The sequence below is a fragment of the Scardinius erythrophthalmus genome (genome assembly GCF_964197995.2).
Source record: "Scardinius erythrophthalmus genome assembly, contig: HAP1_SCAFFOLD_199, whole genome shotgun sequence".
Taxonomy (NCBI): domain Eukaryota; kingdom Metazoa; phylum Chordata; class Actinopteri; order Cypriniformes; family Leuciscidae; genus Scardinius; species Scardinius erythrophthalmus.
The window spans coordinates 559-18,024 of record NW_028296412.1 but is presented as its reverse complement, the minus strand read 5'-3'; the positions used below and the strand labels follow the sequence as shown (position 1 = coordinate 18,024).

At 38.5% G+C, this 17,466-nt stretch overlaps 1 protein-coding gene across 2 annotated transcripts; it reads left to right on the top strand.

Moving 5' to 3' along the window:
- Window positions 1-8,667: 8,667 nt before the first annotated feature.
- LOC308686352 (uncharacterized protein) lies at window positions 8,668-16,728 on the top strand. 2 transcript variants are annotated; one of them, XM_081394756.1, is made up of 10 exons: window positions 8,668-8,783; window positions 9,527-9,578; window positions 9,673-9,857; window positions 10,032-10,129; window positions 10,474-10,807; window positions 10,965-11,075; window positions 11,240-11,349; window positions 14,404-14,614; window positions 15,678-15,803; window positions 16,653-16,728. In XM_081394756.1, exons 3-10 carry the CDS (start codon window positions 9,674-9,676, stop codon window positions 16,670-16,672), a joined length of 1,194 nt encoding a protein of 397 aa, XP_081250882.1. In that variant the 5' UTR covers window positions 8,668-8,783; window positions 9,527-9,578; window position 9,673; the 3' UTR covers window positions 16,673-16,728. The 2 variants fall into 2 exon arrangements, with proteins under 2 accessions (XP_081250882.1, XP_081250883.1); XM_081394757.1 differs by lacking the exon at window positions 8,668-8,783 and adding an exon at window positions 8,873-9,200.
- The last annotated feature ends 738 nt before the right edge of the window (window positions 16,729-17,466 follow it).

Sequence of the window (17,466 nt, the reverse complement as noted above, 5' to 3'; positions counted from 1 at the left end):
AACACCTGTAAATGTATCTACTGTGAAGCAATTAATATGGTCTCAGTGCAGCTCAAGGCAGATCTGTGAAAGGATGGGGACATTGGGTCAAGGGAGACTCCCAGGCAGTCAGCATGAGGAATAGCAAACAGCTGGCAACACACACACACACACACACACACACACACACACACACACACACACACACACACACACACACACACACACACACACACACACACACACACACACACACGTTTAGCTATCTAAATGGGGACATTCCATAGACGTAATGGTTTTTATACTGTACAAACTGTATATCTCCTTACACTAACCCTATACCTCTAAATCTACCCATCACACAAAACTTTCTGCATTTTTAAATAACAAAAAACTGTAATTACTGTATTTTTTTATAACAGTTTACAAATTAGGACGTCCCTAAAGAAAGTTTTTTATAGATTTTGGTCACTTCTGGGTACAAATTTGTCCCCAAAATATAGTTAAGTAGGTTCTCTCTCTCTCTCTCTCTCTCTCTCTCTCTCTCTCTCTCTCTCTCTCTCTCTCTCTCTCTCTCTCTCTCTCTCTCTCTCTCTCTCTCACACACACACACACACACACACACACACACACACACACACATGAACACTCTCACACATCCAGATGCTTGACATAGAAGAAAGGAGGTGAGAGGAGAAGAAAGGATATGAAGACTAAGCAGAGGAAGGAAAGTCAGGATGAAAAATGATCCAGGGTTCAGAGTCAGACAACACCTTGTACGGATGACTACTGGGCTTCCGATTTGCTCCTAACAAGCATTCAGGCAGCATGACGTGAAACGTGACATCTCGGTGCAGAAGTGCTGGAGAAGAGTGACCCTCTTCGGCTGCCGTCAGTAGAGTTGGACAGAAGCTGTAAAGCAGGAGGAGACAGACAGGAATGCGTTTGAAGTGACATGTAAAAATGTGAAGCCTCCGACAGCTGTGGATTTATGACGATGACAAATCTGTACATAATCGGTGCTAATCGCATCCTCCACCAGCCCCTCAGGGGGGATGAAAGAGTCCCTGTCCTACTGCGTTCCCAACAGTCATCAGTGACACACGGTAGGAGTGGGAAAGACCTTCGTGTTATGAGGCATAACTGATCATTCATGTCTTTAATGTCAGGCTGGATGGCTGCAGACTCGTACAAAAGTTTTTTTTTTTTTTTTTTTTGTACAGGATATTTTTCAGTTATTGTCATTTGAACAGTAGGTGGCAGTCTTCCTCTTCCTTAAATTGTAGAGAAATGCAGCAGGTGCATAAATACTTCTGAATGAATTTCCCACTAACTCAGACTTAACAGCAATGCAATTCAGACAACATTCAGGGGCTCCAAAATTATTTGAACTTCCAAGCCACACTTAAAGGAGAACTCCGGTCAATTTTAACATTGAGCTCATTTTTTTGTAAATTTGGAGTGCTGTCAGTACAGAGAATAATGACAAAAATCGGTGTTCCCTGCTGAAAAAAACAATAGAAACCATTACAGAATTGCTAATGGTTTTAATGGTTGTATTGGAAACTGTATTGGGTTTGATGGAAACCGTAATGGTTCTAGTGGGTCTCTATTGGTAATTTGTTTTCTTCTATTGGTGGCATGTTTTGTCTATTTGTCTGTATTGGTTTTAATGGAAACTGTAATGGTCCTAGTAGGTCTCTATTGGTAATTTGCTTTCTTCTATTGGTGGCTTTTTTTTCTATTGGATACCATTAAGGTCCAATAAAATACCTTTGGCAAGGTTACATGTTCTACTGGACACCAGTATGAACCATTAAGACTCCAATAAATTTAGTGTTTTCTTTGGTTTGATGATAATGATTTAATGTAGGCTATACACATAGTTAATGCTAATGCAGATTTTTTTTTTTTTTTTTTGCAATTATTACAACAAAAATATATTTAAAAATGACTTTTGTATTATTATTTTTGTTTATGTTTTGGAATGAAAAAAATAAAATAGCCTAAAATACTTGGCTATTGCCCGCCAATATACGTAAAGGAGCACATTCACACAATGTACAAACTATAAGTGTTTGTAACTATATTAAACGTTATTAAATGAAATCGGTTCAGCAAGTTTGTTTTTCCGTCAAAAGAATAACTTACTCTAGTTACGACTTAATGCGGAAACGATAGAGCACCAACACACGAGTAAAAGTATGGGGGGCCGACCAAGATGGAGGTGTGAACGGATTGAATTTTCGAGCTCTCAGAACCAACTTTAGTTAAGAAGGATAGAATCGAATTTGGAAAGATCTTTCGAGTTGAGCAAAAGTGTACATCATTTTGACAAGTTTTTCTTTTTTGCTTCATATTGTTACTGCAAAATGCCTAACGCAGAGGTTATTGTCTTCTAACTGATGGTGTCGCCAGCCATAGGCGCCTCGCACCCACGGAAAATGCCGAGCACCCACGTGTGCCAGACTGCCAGTAGGCTACATTCATTTAAAATTAAATATTGCAGTTGGTGCTATGTGAAGCGTCTGTCACACTGTGAGTCGCTGTCAGTGGCCTGCTCCATATCCTATCCACCACAGCGTTTCTCGGATGAAAACGCCTATTTGACCCGCTCTGTACGCAGAGACACGTTCCTCCTGAAGAATTAACCGCAATGGTGAGTCAACAAATCTAATTTTTACTGTGTGGACTTGTGTGACAGAGTCCTGCACGGGTTCGTGTTCCCGCGGGTGACCCGCAAATTTTGCTCAAACTGGTGCGGGTCGGATCGGACACGGGGGAAAGGTCTAAACACGGGTTTAAAACAATCACGTGCAAACGTAAAAATATATGCACATTTTTAGGAACACATCTGCAAAAATATGCCTGTATTTCAAGTTAATACAATAATTTAAAATCCATCAGTTTATTTGTGCCCACGCCCTCCCAGTAGCCTACTTTCACTTTTAAAAAGTCATCATTACCGCGCGCGCGATCTGCTTGGACTCGTCGAGATGGATGCTTGATGAAAAGAATAGCTAGTGGAGATGGTAAAGTTGTCGAACAAAACTGAAGAAAACAATGTTGTGAAAGGCTTTGCTGCATGCATTTTCGTGTTGGATAGCCGCAAATGTGGAACTTCATCGCCGAGGAAGCACGCAGATAACTGGTAAACCAAGCAGTTCTATCGAACAGTATTTTTTAACACTGTTAAGTGCTAAATGAATAAATGTAAATGTAAATGTTAAGTAGGCTATGTGTGGTGTGCAGGGCGTGTTTGAACCCAAAATTGTCAGATAGGCTAGACGAAATTGCGTGGCAGATATAGTGTTGTAGCCGCGTCTGTTCCACTGGTAAAATGTTATAAGGCTACTCAGTTTTGTGGTAACGTACAGCCATGTTCTTCATGTATCGGCCTTTTGACAGCTTCGGCTGAAGTTGTCCTTGTGTTAATGGTCGTGTGATAACTTCTGTATGATCTGGCAATAAACAATAACATTTTTTGTAAGTGTGTCTATTATAGTCTAAACTGATTTTATTACGGTTGCGGGTCGGGTGTCGGTTCTATTTCAAGCGGGTCGGGTCGGTGCGGATTTAAATTAGTGCTGCTGTCTAGAAAACGGGTCGGGGGCGGTTTTAAGCACTGCGGGAACGGGCGGTGCGGTTTTACAAAATCGGACCCGTGCAGGACTCTGTTGTGTGACATTGATTCTTAATTTCCCACGAAGCTGATCTCGGTTACGTGTCAGTTAAACTTTTCATCTCCAATCCTGTCTGTATTTGTGCGAAGTGGCGCTGGCCTGAGTTGAAAGATAGCCTACTTTACGGCTTTATTATCAAGTAGGCCTAAATGTGTGTGTGTGTGTGTGTGTGTGTGTGTGTGTGTGTGTGTGTGTGTGTTCGTGTCGGCCGCTGTCCATTTCCTAAGGTTCTGAAATGCAAACATTTTTTGACTAGCCTACTTGATTTCTTTTTTTTTTTTTTTCTTTTTTTTTTAAAGAGCGTGCGCCCATGAGCACCCACGGAAGAAAATCGGCGCCTATGAGGCCAGCTACATCTCTGCATGGCTGCACATCGGTCAGACTTTGCCCACCGGTTACACTTAAACTAATAGAGAAACTCTCTGTTCAAACTTCAATTTAGCAGGCTTGTAGAAAAAAAATGCAATCGGACAGGTAAACAGAAGGAGGTTTTTTAAATAATACACATAATGCATGATATTACTTTGGACATTACTTTATTAAGATTCCTATTTAGGCTTCGTGGTATAATACCACTATAGTTATTTAAAACACTTACATCAGGTTGCTTTAAAGATAAAGATAAAAAGGAGTGAATCAAATATAATATTTTATGAAAGCCAAATAGTACAAAAAAAGAATGGCTCAAGAACATTTACCTGCCATTTATGTTTGTTGCCATACATACTGCATTTTACTTACAAGCACTTGTACATACAAAACATCTTTAGATAACATAACTTGACTTAACATCAGCCACACACACACACAGACACACACACACACACACACACACACACACACACTCACACTTGCGTGTCTGGCAAGGGTTTGTTCTAGTCCCTCTCAAAAATGTTTGGAAAACTGCAAATGTATAGTTTGTCTTCCACTTTGATACACATGCATTTACCCTGAAGGCAACTAACAGGAACTAATTCTGTCTTGGATGATTCCCAGCATTGCACAATGGAAATGTGTGGAACAAAACCACAACGTTGTGGTAGTGGAAATACTGGAGCTACCTTAAATGTTGTTAATAATAATGCTATGTGATCATCCGTGTCAGAGAAAGAAATAATTTTATTGATTACCCCACATGTTCCATCTGTTAGTTTCACATAGCTTTCATCTCGTCTCTGAGATAGGGTGTAGTCTCCGCTAGTATACACCAGACCACCTTTGATCATGCGCTTATGCACTACAACTTCATCAGGTATGCACACGCGAGGGGCACAGAAGGCAGCCCGTTCTTCCTGTGTAACAACATGCACGCTCCCATTGTCAAGTAGCGTAGTATTGTCACATTTGACAGTATTTTGGACCCTTGGGTACTTGTTCAAATCAGAACAGAACCGTAACACCTCTTCTTTCACCGTGTACTTGGATGAGAAGTAAGGAATTGATCTAAATAGAAGAAACTTGGTAACTATCTGACTAGCCACTCCTTTTGTTCCTTTTACCAAAGTCAGGAGTTTGCCATTTGCGTTCTCGAAAGGAAATGCAGAATGTGTCCACAATGGGCCCCACAACTTGACTGACTTGGCAAGATGACTGAGAAGGTGAATGTTAAATGTCATCTGTGACTCACCATATAAAATCTGAAACCTGAACATGAAGTCAAGCAACAAGATCTCAGCTCTGTTGATTTCACAAGGTTTTAGTTCAGCCTTCAGTAACAGATAAATGGCTGATACAAGTAGGCCAAGATGTTGCAAGTACTTTTGGGGAAGAAGTCCTTCAAGACATGGTAGGCTGTAGAACAGGAGCCAGGATCGCCACTCAGAGGCTTTCCAGTGCACCCTATCTGACAACCCTCTAGGCAGTCGAGTAATCAGGTGTGGAGGTTGGATACCAACAATTCTAGCATCGATCTCTCTCAAAGTGGCAGGGCTGCCTACATAATATGGCTGGGTGGATGAAGAAGTATCAACCAGGAGTCTAGTAATCTGTCTTGAAACCCCCAGTAAGACTGCATGCATGTAGTCTGGGACAAACCCCCAGACAACATCAAAGAATGGCAAGTTGATTAGTGGAGAAGGACCTTTTATGCCCCTAATATTTGTCCCACCTTCTACAGCCAACTCCATATCCCTAACCATTTCCTCATTTGTTCTGTCACAATAGTCTTCTTCTGAAACTGGATACTTCACTACCCTATCAACCAGCTTCCCAGGATGCAGACAGAATCCGCAGCCATGATATCCATTAAACTGGGTAGTGTTTTGCATCAGCGGTCTCGCTTTGGAATCGACACTACAACAGAGGCCAACTATTTTGCTGTTAATAACAGACCCTTCTTTATGCCATGTGACACCAGTGTCAGCTAGGGTCTTGGCCTGGTCCACAAATGACTTGAGAAAGATTTCCATCACAGGCTCTTTTGGCCCAAACCAAAGGCCAGCAAGCAATACATTCTTAAACCTAAGTTCAGGGGGAAGCTCATTGATCATTATGTGGATGGGCCATATAGAGAACTTTGAAGAATTAAACACAGGGCTTCCATCTGAGTTGAATATGTATGATAGGTTGTGAGAATCTGAGAGGATCTGATTTGGGCCAGACAAATGTCTGTACTTCTCCCCATCATAGATGTCTGACAACACCTCATTATGACTCTTTTGCCTATCAAACCTATAATTCAAATGGGCACTCGCTTCTGTGCTTTCAAGCAGAGTCTGAATTTGTGGGGCAAGAGGAACATTGATAAAGAAGTTACCTCCATTCATAGAACCAGAATCAAAAGTGCTGCCACATGATCCACATTCATCAATTTGTTTGTCACTGATCTCCTGGACTGTTCCTATGTTGAAGTAACATTTTTCGCAGTAGAACTGAAATTCTACTCCCTCACAACTGTTTTTAAACACTCTGTTAAAAAGATACTTGGATCGAGGTACAACTTCTTGCCCAAACAATTTATTAATCAACTGCAGTAAATCATGTAACTGGCAACCAGTTATTTTATGCTTTGCTGCATGGCTCATAATCATGAGCATTGCCTCAGCTTTTGTGGTAGTTCCTGTGGCAGACAAAGCAGTGTCCATGTCAGGCTGTAGGTCAATCATTGACAGGGGATCAGTGTTCTGCTTCGTGCTGCCTGTCCTATGGTCTATCTCAGACTCTGACTCTGTTCCACTGCATGCCTTTAAAAAAGCAACATCTTTGTTAAAGGTATTGTTGTGTGTAGGTCTGCTCATACACATATTCACGCAGGTTCATAGTTATATTTTTTTAAACGTACAGACCCTCCAAAACTATACATTTATAATTGAAAACTTAAAGAAGTACATGTGTACCTGAGAGAGAGGAAAAAACAATTATCAGAAAAAGCTAAACTAGTACTCACATGTGTTTCTGAAGGTCTACTTGAGCCTGGTGCAATGTCTACCTCACTACTGTACTCATCTGTCATCAGTTCAGCTGTTTTCCATTGACCATTCTGACAATAATGTTATAGTTATGTTACAATCATGACATCCGTGTTACAATCATGAAATCTATGTAACAATCATGACATCTATGTAACAGTCATGACATCTATGTTACAATTGTTACAATCATGACATCTATGTAACAATCATGAAACGGTTGTATTTTTATAAACTTATGTTAACAAAGATTAATAAATACTGTAACAAATTAGATCAAAAAGTTTTTAATGTCGAGAGAAACATTTCAGTCAAATTGGTTTTAAAACTTGTGACTAGTAGTGTACATGATAAATGTTTATTAGAACAAGCTAAACTAGTACTCACATGTGTTTCTGAAGATCTACTTGAGCCTGGTACAACGTCTACCTCACTACTGTACTCATCTGTCATCAGTTCAGATAATTTGCATATGGAGTTGAGTGTTGTTATCGTGGCTGCTTCACTTTCTGGACCATTCTGATAATAATGTTACAGTTATGTTACAATCATGACATTGCACTAACAGCAAGAGTAACTGCGAATAATTGTACTTCATCTGACTCTGTAGCTGCCTGTTTCCATGCTTATTTTTTGAATGTGTAACGTTATGGTCTTTTATAGCTTTCAATACATCAGGAAAACAGTTCACAAAACTTTCACATACCACAAATGGTGTACTCAACATTGAATGGCTGTTCTGTATGCTCTCTGTCTCACTGTTCTGTATGCTGTCTCTCTCACTCTCTCTGTTCTGTATGCTGTTTGTCTTACTCCCTGCCTCTGAGAGCATATCTATTAAAATACCATAAGCAACAAGAAAAAAACAAGCTGAAGAAATCTCATACAAATATATATAAAGGCAAGGCAAGGCAAGTTTATTTATATAGCACATTTCATACACAATGACAATTCAAAGTGCTTTACATAGAAGAAATTAAAATAATAAAAATAAATAATAATTAAAACATTAAAACATGTTAATATATCACAAATAATGTATTTTATAATATTTAAATAACCTTTTAAAAATAGGTTCTACAAAAAAATGTAATTGACAAAGATGTATGAAACTTATGACCATTATCTCTGTTTCACTGTTACTTTTATTTAACAGGTATATGTGTGAGGACTTTTATTTTGATATCCGATGAGAATCGGATATTTCTCTGGGTTTTTATTTAGCCTATTTATTTGTCAATTAAAAATCAAAAGTTATTCTTCAGTAAGTATGTCAGACTTTGCTGGATCACCTCCGTCCTATGTACTAACGTTTTTATTTACATTTTTTAACAATAAAATGTATTCAAATAATCGGGACAATCCTACTGGATAATAAGCGTGATAGTCTACGTCTACGGTACCTGTTTCATTGGCTGTTTGGCTCTCTTCCTCGTCAACATCAACACCTGGCCTGTCATATCTACACACTGTCTGGCGAGGTATCTTTGTCTTACTTTGAGGTTCCAGGTATAGCTTATATTTTTGCCTATTTCTACGCATATTTGTCCCGAAAAATAAATAATGATGAAAAAAGTGCTTGAGACGAGATGTTGATCACGCAAAAAGGGGGCGGAGCTTAGCTTGCGCGTGACAGTTCCAACTGAAATAACGGTATAATAATTTAAACTGATCTGCTCGTTCACGAACCACCCTTTTTTACTTTTTCTGTCAGGTAAGTGTCATTAATACTTTTCATTCCTGTTATTTTCGATGCAATATTTACTTTTCTGCCCTGTCCGCTATTGAGGTAGACTATAACATAGGCCCAGCGGGCCGATGGCGGCCCACCAGTGGCAAAGTTGGCGGCCCACTGGCGTTTTGCTCATCGTTATTCCAGCGGACCACCTTCCCGGTCCGCTACCGAGCCGCTGGTTCATAATAAGTGTTTTCTGGCATACCACGGTTTAGACTGTTGGTCCAGATTGGTCGTGTTGCCGATGGTGTTATATTTTGTTATATTATAATATTTTGTCCGACCGTGTCAAGCCGCTGACTTTTGCCGCCCAATGCTGGTGGACCGCCAGCCATTGTTAGCTGATAACGGGCTGTGTATGTATTTATACTTAAATGTAAAATCAACATTGCTACAGTAAGTAAGACTGCTTATTAACATACGTTGCCACGTAAGGTTAAGTCTGTTGATAGTATAAAAAAAAGTAATTAAAGGCTGACACAGACAGAGTGCAAGTAGCAAATAAGCAGCTAACGTTACCGAATTAATTTCACAGTCAATGTCTTGCCCAGTAGTATACAGTTGGTTGAGAATATGTCTTAAGTGAACGTAAACAGTTAAACAATCCGATATGTTACGTTATTCGTGCTTTAGGTCGACAGCAGCCTAATAAACATGCCATTTCATTCGTTTTATTTGACCTTTATGTCATGTTTCTTGTAATTTGGTTATTTGCATTCTAGTGAAACAGAGCAAGTAACTTAACGTTGGCTTGCAACAGAGAGTGGCTGCAAGGTAATTATTCACAAATAAAACATTTTGTATTGCTAATACAAAGTAATTTATATAAAATGTGTTTTTATTAACTGTCGTTTGTCTTGTATGTTAGCATGTTTGCCTACGTCCGTTATATCGACGACAACATCCGACAGATAGTGCCCTTGGACCACATAAAAGGCTTCTGTCCAAAAGATGTGAAAGATTTTGAAACAAAGAAAAAATATAACATTTTGTGGAAGAAATCGCCAGAGGACCAGGGGCAATACTACAAAGCACAGATATTAAAACTGGCTGGTAGGTATTTAAAGCTACACTATATATAAGTATATCAGTCAAACTATTTGTTGCACTGCTGGAATCATAGATGTGGGTATTACAGTTACTGTTACAAAAGATTCTCAAACAACCACTTAACATATTTACTGGTGGTGACAAAGAACTGTAGTTATTTTTTCTTCTATTCTTCAGAATCTGAAGAGGAATTAAAGCGCGAGCGAATCTCAATACCCCCACTCAACAGTGATGAGGAAGACTGGTCATCTACCAAAAGCTCCAAGAATCCATCTGTAAGCTATGTAGGCTAATGCATCTCTTAAGTAATACAATTGAGTGCATTATTGCTGCACATTTTTCAGCATTGGAGGTAGTTTTTTCATAAATTTATACCATAGGGATTTAAAAAATAGTCTCCATTAAAGTGTTGTAAGTCATGAACCAAACCAATCAAAGCTATGAGGTTAATCACAACATTACACACTTTGCATTTTGCTTGTTTCAGTTCTCTGAATCTGTAATTTCAGTGAAATTATCTAAATAGCATCATGGGAAATGTAGTTCCCTATCAGTCGGTCACTATGACATATGTCTGTAAATTCTGCTGTTAAAAAAATATTTTTGGTTTATTTTATAGTGTGACAAGACAAATGACCAGAAAAAAAAAAAGCCAGCAGTCCAAAGCATACAGAAACGGAAAACTTTAATGGAAATCCTAAAAGAAAAGAAAAAAGTTGTCCAGAGCAGTTACGAAACACACAATGAGTATGTCCCCTTGGATGTGCACAAGGAACTGCAAGACAAGTACTACAACATCAAAAAAAGGATGCGAGAGGAGGAAATGAGTAATGAAGAAAAAGAGAAGAAAATTAAATGTTTAAAAGAAGAGAATAGGGACACGAAAGCTGAACTGCAGCAGCTAAGGCGGTTAAACCTTCATCTCCAAGAGGAGCTCTTCCAAAACAAAAAAAGTGAGCATTTTCAAACTGGTTGGCTATTCATTTTACATGCATGTTTTTAAAGTTCTTAGAAAGAATTGGACATATTCAAATGTAAGTTATAGCCTGTGATTTTTTATTTTTTATTGCAACAAAACTATTAAAAGTGTTGCTTAATCTGATATTACAGTAACACAAAAGGAGCCACAGACCTCTTCTGCAGGCCACACTTCACTCCCACAGCAGCCAGTTCACGGTCCAGAAGAACCAGCAGAGGAGCAAACGGCTATAATACTCAAACGTGAGCATTTTCAAACTGTTTGACTATTAATTTTACATGCATGTTTTTAAAGTTCTTAGAAAGAATTGGACACATTCAAATGTAAGTTATAGGCAGTGATTGATAAAAAAAACGAATATAGTTATCATTCTTGGTGTGAATGGGCCTTTACTCTGATATTACAGTAACACAAAAGGAGCCACAGTCCTCTTCTGCAGGCCAGACTCCACTCCCACAGCAGCCAGTTCAAGGTCCAGAAGCAGAGGAGCAGAGCATAAGACACAGGGATGACAAGGTATTTCGTAGACTGTAAAACACAAACTCTACATATTCCTATCATTTTAATGCAAAGCAGGGGAGTCTTGAGAAGCCAGGTTATCTAGTTTATCCCTGTATACCCTTACAAATTTTTTTATTCAGCTGTGGTATTAGTATTCTTATTTTAAACTAGGGCTGCACGATTAATCACAATGAAACACAGTGCTCGCAAAATCGGCTGCCCGACGTCCCGGGGCTATTGTGTTTTCAAGTCGGGCTACCAAAATGCATAACCGGCCTGCCCGACGGGCTATCTGAAATAGTGTTCGCTTCAGTCTTGTTATAATCAGATTCAACGCGTCTTCATCTTCAATCCGCAGCAGCGCAGAGCAGAGCACATATCAGAAACAGGGTGTGTGTGTGTGTGTGTGTGTGTGTGTGTGTGTGTGTGTGTGTGTGTGTGTGTTCACCTGAGTCTCATTGGTCTGTCAATGTCAGAATATTTGAGATGACCAATCAAATCAAAGTAGGCAGGGTTTATATTCACAGAAGCTGCTGAGAGCGAATTTGAGCAGAGCGACTCAGTTTACGGTCAAGTGCGAGATAAGATGTTAGTAGCTAAACTAAACATTTCATATTTGACAGTTTTTTTAGGTCATAAATGTGAAACGAATGACAAAAATAATCAGACAAACGAATATACTTTTGTCGAATTTCGCCATTTTGAACTGAAAATAGGCCTATGTAACGTGACTAATAATTAGTTTACTGTCATTGTGAGGGGACATTTAACAGAGCATTAACAAATCCGTTTTCATGTTAGGCACAAGATTAATAATGAATGTGTACATATTGAGAATTAATATACAATTTGTAGCCTTCAGTAAATTAAAAAAAGTTCAGCTTTAGGAGGGGAAGAGACAGGGCAAGATGAGGAGACTGAGAGAAGAAGAAAGAGTAATGTATAAGAAGTGAGAGCAAGTATTGACACATAATCTACTGCCCGCTGACATTGTTTTAAAGCTATTTCTTATCCTTTTTTGGCCTTCAAACGTCTTGAAATGGACATATCAGAGAAATAAAAAATTTGAACTCCCTAATAACCTTAAATGTAGGACCTCTTTGATTTATAAAGCCCTGTCTACGGCCCTATATTAGGAAGAAGATCAATAATGAATGTGTACATATTGTGAATGAATTTAATAAACTTAGTTAGGCTACCTAGCTTTTTTAGTAGCTTTCAGTAAAGGAATGTGTCTGAGAAAATGATTCATAAATCAACCTATCAGTTGACCCTATGTTTACTTCACTGACAGACAAAAATGAAAAGCCTATATCAGTCAAAGCTCAGCTTTAGGAGGGGAAGAGACAGAGCAAGAGAAAAAGAAAGAGAATTGATACTTTGCACTTGACGTCACAAGTACTGTCTGGCGGGCAAGAACGTCGTTCTCCAGCAACGAAACCCAGTAAACTAATCAAGGGTCGCCAGTTTTACTATACAAAAGTTGGTGTTTTGAGGTGTAAACGACATGCCAGATAGTTGATGAGATAAGCAACCTTCACAGTATACACACGTCTGTGCCTATTACCATCAAAGGTAATTTCAACATTTGTTTGAACACAATGGGTGTATGATCATGTAATTAATCGTGTCTTTAAGTTACTGTAGTTTTGTCAATCAACACCACCAATATTTACCAGCTGGTTCGGCGAGTCAGCTGTTTGTGTTATGAATCTAAGCTAGACTAACTGTAACGTTATGTTCACACCGCCGCTGGCGAGAGCAGCAAAATTCATTGAAAATGAATGATTTCCGGGCACTTTGACGCTCTCGCCGGTGGCGGTGTGAACGTACAGTAACAGCTGTCGTCTTTTGCTAACAATAACAGAAGTGTGTGATAGGTTGTTTTGAGGTTTGCGATATCTATGATTTTCAATGAGAACCAGAGATGACCCAACAGTAGAGCTAACGTTAGATTATTTACGGAGGAATTATTACTGCTCTATTATCTTTAAAAAACTTGTCTGCTTTACACAATTTAGGAGTTATTATCTTGGAGTTAATCCTAGTCCATATGCAGCTAGCTCGCTAACAGACTTGATAGCTACTAGAAAGACCTGGAACTACAGGACTCTACGTTGGAAATACCCGTTTGTTGCCCGCCAGGTATCCATGGTAGTCACGTGACTGCAAAGTATCAATAGGAGTGTGCTGATGAGGAGAGAAAAATAATCAGCTGCCCACTTACATGGTTTTAAAGCTATTGTTATCCATTTTTTTGGCCTTTAAAACATCTTAAAATGCACATATGTAGATCAGAGAAATCAACATTTTCTCGGGGTGCCCCCGAACCCCCCTGACTAGCCTGCCTCACATTCGGGACCTCAGTGATGATAAAACCCTGCCATCTGCATGTTAATGAAACTTAATAGTGAGCATTAGACCCTAAACTAAAGTGTTACGTGTTTTTTTTGTTTGTTTTTTCATACCCTCATTGGGGGCTGAGCCACAGACACACTGATTCATGTTCCATACTGGTCACACACATTTCAGTTCAGTTAGAACCAGATGCATATTTGTTGATATTTTGTGTTTTGAAAAGGTTTTTGATTCATTGTTTTGACTCCTAACAAATTTTCTACATTAAAAATTGTCTTTTTATCTGGGCTAGTAAAATTCATTTCGGGGCTACCAAAATACGAAGAGAGCCTGCCCGAAGGGCTACCAGCGATTTTGAAATTTTGCGAGCCCTGAAACAGCACGGTAGTCATGCATTATAAATTCATAATACAATTTTTCTGGATCTCATGAAGTCATAATGTTCCTCATTTAAATAATACCCAACCACAAAATACGCAAAAAAGTACATACTTCTCCAGCCATCGTGGCCAAGAGTCAAGTCAAGAGCCACGGAGGCCAGTCCTACATGACTCCTCAAACTACCTGCATCGCCATGGCCCCCTTAGTTACCTGCTACCTATTGGTGCCAAGTAATCAGTAAAACCAATATAATGGTCGACCTCTACTTTTAAATGAGGTAAAATGGTCTTATGCATATTAATGTTTTTTTTTTTTTTTTTTTTCTTTCAGGATCTAGGACATGGAGTCCTGATACCCACAGGAAAGTGGGACATCGTGAGGAGATTAGAGGGGGACTCAAAATTCTGCAAGAGCTTAGCTGTAGTCATATGGGGTACCACAGTCCTCAAACAGAGGAGTGTTACGGGGATGAAATGTAACGCAAAACCTGAGGCTGAGGCAAAACCACCTCTGAGTCCAGAAAAGATCTCCGCTATCAAAGGTAAAACTGTCAAATTTAGCTATAATTAAATCTCAACACAAGACACTAGGGCTGTAATCTCCCAGTTGACTAGTCGATTAATTGGTAGGCTCTTGATTTTTCTAACGTCATTTTTAGTCGATTTTTAGTTAAAGACAGCTTGATCATGCCGGTTTGCACTGCACAACATCAGGAAGATCAGGCCTTACCTAACTGAGCATGCAACACAACTTCTCGTCCAGACTCTGGTCATATCTAGGCTTACTGCAATGCTCTTCTGGCTGGACTTCCATCATGTGCAATTAAACCACTACAGATGATTCAGAACGCTACCCCAGAACGCTAAAAAAAGACTAAATGTAAATGTATGCCTATTAACAACTGGCCGGGGACTACAGCTGGAAATTAGCCGTAGAGGCTAAAGCTGCTCTTTTATCAAAAGACACTGTCCACGTTATTATAAACTAATAAACTAAATAAGGAACACAGCAGTCATTTTGATGTTCCTAAATCCAAACCGCTGAAGACGCAGTGGCAGAGTTTTGTTTTCAAAGGGAATATTCCCCACGATCAACGTCAATGCTTTCATGTTTCGCGAATCATTTCTCACCAGACTGCTTTATAAACGAGGGTCAGTATATAGCTGGTTTTGCTAAGAAGCTGCTCCTGAAAAAATAATCGGTAAATCATTAGTCATGATCAGTACTTGAATTAAAAAACACAACCGGGTGTATGTCCAGCTGGAGCAACCAGCACCTGGAGCTTTGTGGTTCTGTGTGCTCTACCTCCTTAAATTGTCACTGTATAACTTCAGATTTCAGTTGTCAAGCATCATATTCTACTTAATTTCCTGTGTGGTCAGATTTAAAATGTTTTAATTACTCTGAAAAGCATCCTGGTGCTACTTTTTTTCCAGTACATCCTCGAATTATTGTCATTCCATTATCACATTGTACACAAAACACTTTGTATTTACAAATTATTTGGTAAATCATTAGTCATGATCAGTACTTGAAGTAAAAAATGTATTTATTTATTTGTGTGTGTGTGTGTGTGTGTGTGTGTGTGTGTGTGTTCTAAACAGAGTGTCTGTCTCAGAGGCTGGAGGAAAGGGGTCACACCTCAGAGGAAATAAATAAGCGCCTCCTAAGTGTACGGAAATACCTGGCTGAGAAGATCAGTGATATAAACAGGACAAAAACTATCACTGGTAAGTATTTAAATACCCATTTCTTAAGTAAGGGATAATGTATAGCGAGGCGATTGTTATAGCAAATACAACCCCGTCTTGAATCAGCCTGAAGGGGTTGTATTGCAATTATTACCTATTATCCAACTGCGCGAGACTTTTGTGTGCATGTGCTTGTCAAACAATGTCAAACATTTTGTTAAAGATTATAACATCTTTGAAAAAAAAAACACTGTCAGTTCTGTTTTTGAATAAAGGGTTGAAATAATATCTTTGTAGATTTATATGTTCATCATTTCATTGGGTAACTGTTGAGCAGCTTTTTTTGTTGAAAGCTTGACCACTTTCTTTGACACATCAGTTCCTACACTTCTTGAGTGCTCGAGTAGTGTTGTAAAATGGATGGTTCCGGTCCTCATGATTGGCTGAATTGCTTTATAAGCCACTGTAAAACTCTAAAACATAACAAACACCTGGGACCTCATTACATCATTAGCCCCTTTCACACATAGTCCTCACTGGTGAATTACTGTTAAGAGATCGTGTGTGAACAGGACTTTTTAAAAAATACTGGTAAATCAGTTTAGCCAAATAGCCAATTTACCTATGTATTTATTTATTTATCACTTAAATGATTTCGGTGCATCCTAGTTGAACTATCTGTTTTATAATTTAAAACCTACACCTGGAGAAGATTAAATAAAAGATGACTGTAATGCTGTAAAGTTTACAAAGATCTTGAATCTGCTCAAAGTACGCCCAAAGATGTTGGATGAATATATATAAATATATAATGTATGAATAATCTTATGTACTGGTAATGTGGTTTAAGAGGTACATTGTCCTAATGAATTCTCCTTCTTGTTGCAGGTCTCAGTCAGCCCAAGTGAAGACACACAATGTGTTAATGTAAAAAAACTGAATTAAGTAATAAAAATGTAATATTAATATTTTGTGTCAGATGTTTATTTCCAGCTGGGTTGAGTAAAAAAGCAGGTCTTAATACTGTATATAGTTTGTATTTCGGGTGCATGTTCTTTTTGCAAAACAAAACCTGAGCTGTAAGCTATTGAAAAGTTGGTGTGAAGTTTATATCAATTGTGTATAATAGTAGTTATAATTCAAATTAATTTATTAAAAACTATAGTTAATGTCCTAATTATTAACAGCTAAAAGCATCAAACCTACAAATCTTAACCAATACACAACTGTAATGGAAACCATTAAATATGTGCAATTCAAGACCAATACAAATTTGTAATGAAACCATCAGAACCAATACAAAAACTGTAATGGAAACCATTAAATATGTGCAATTCAAGACCAATACAAATTTTTAATGAAACCATCAGAACCAATACAAAAACTGTAATGGAAACCATTAAATATGTGCAATTCAAGACCAATACAAATTTGTAATGAAACCATCAGAACCAATACAAAAACTGTAATGGAAACCATTAAATATGTGCAATTCAAGACCAATACAAATTTGTAATGAAACCATCAGAACCAATACAAAAACTGTAATGGAAACCATTAAAATACAAATCATGACCAATACAAATTTGTAATGGAAACCCTTAAAACCAATAAATCCTAATGGAATATGGCCCAAAACACACTACGTAATGGACTCCACTTGGTAATGGTTTTAATGGTTAACGGCTGATGGTTTGTAATG

Excerpts from the sequence above, each read along its gene's own strand:
- LOC308686352 (XM_081394756.1), top strand. The coding sequence starts at position 9,674 with ATGTTTGCCTACGTCCGTTATATCGACGACAACATCCGACAGATAGTG. Across the intron at positions 9,858-10,031 it reads ACAGATATTAAAACTGGCTG|AATCTGAAGAGGAATTAAAG; the intron begins GTAGGTATTTAA and ends TCTATTCTTCAG. Across the intron at positions 15,804-16,652 it reads CAGGACAAAAACTATCACTG|GTCTCAGTCAGCCCAAGTGA; the intron begins GTAAGTATTTAA and ends TTCTTGTTGCAG.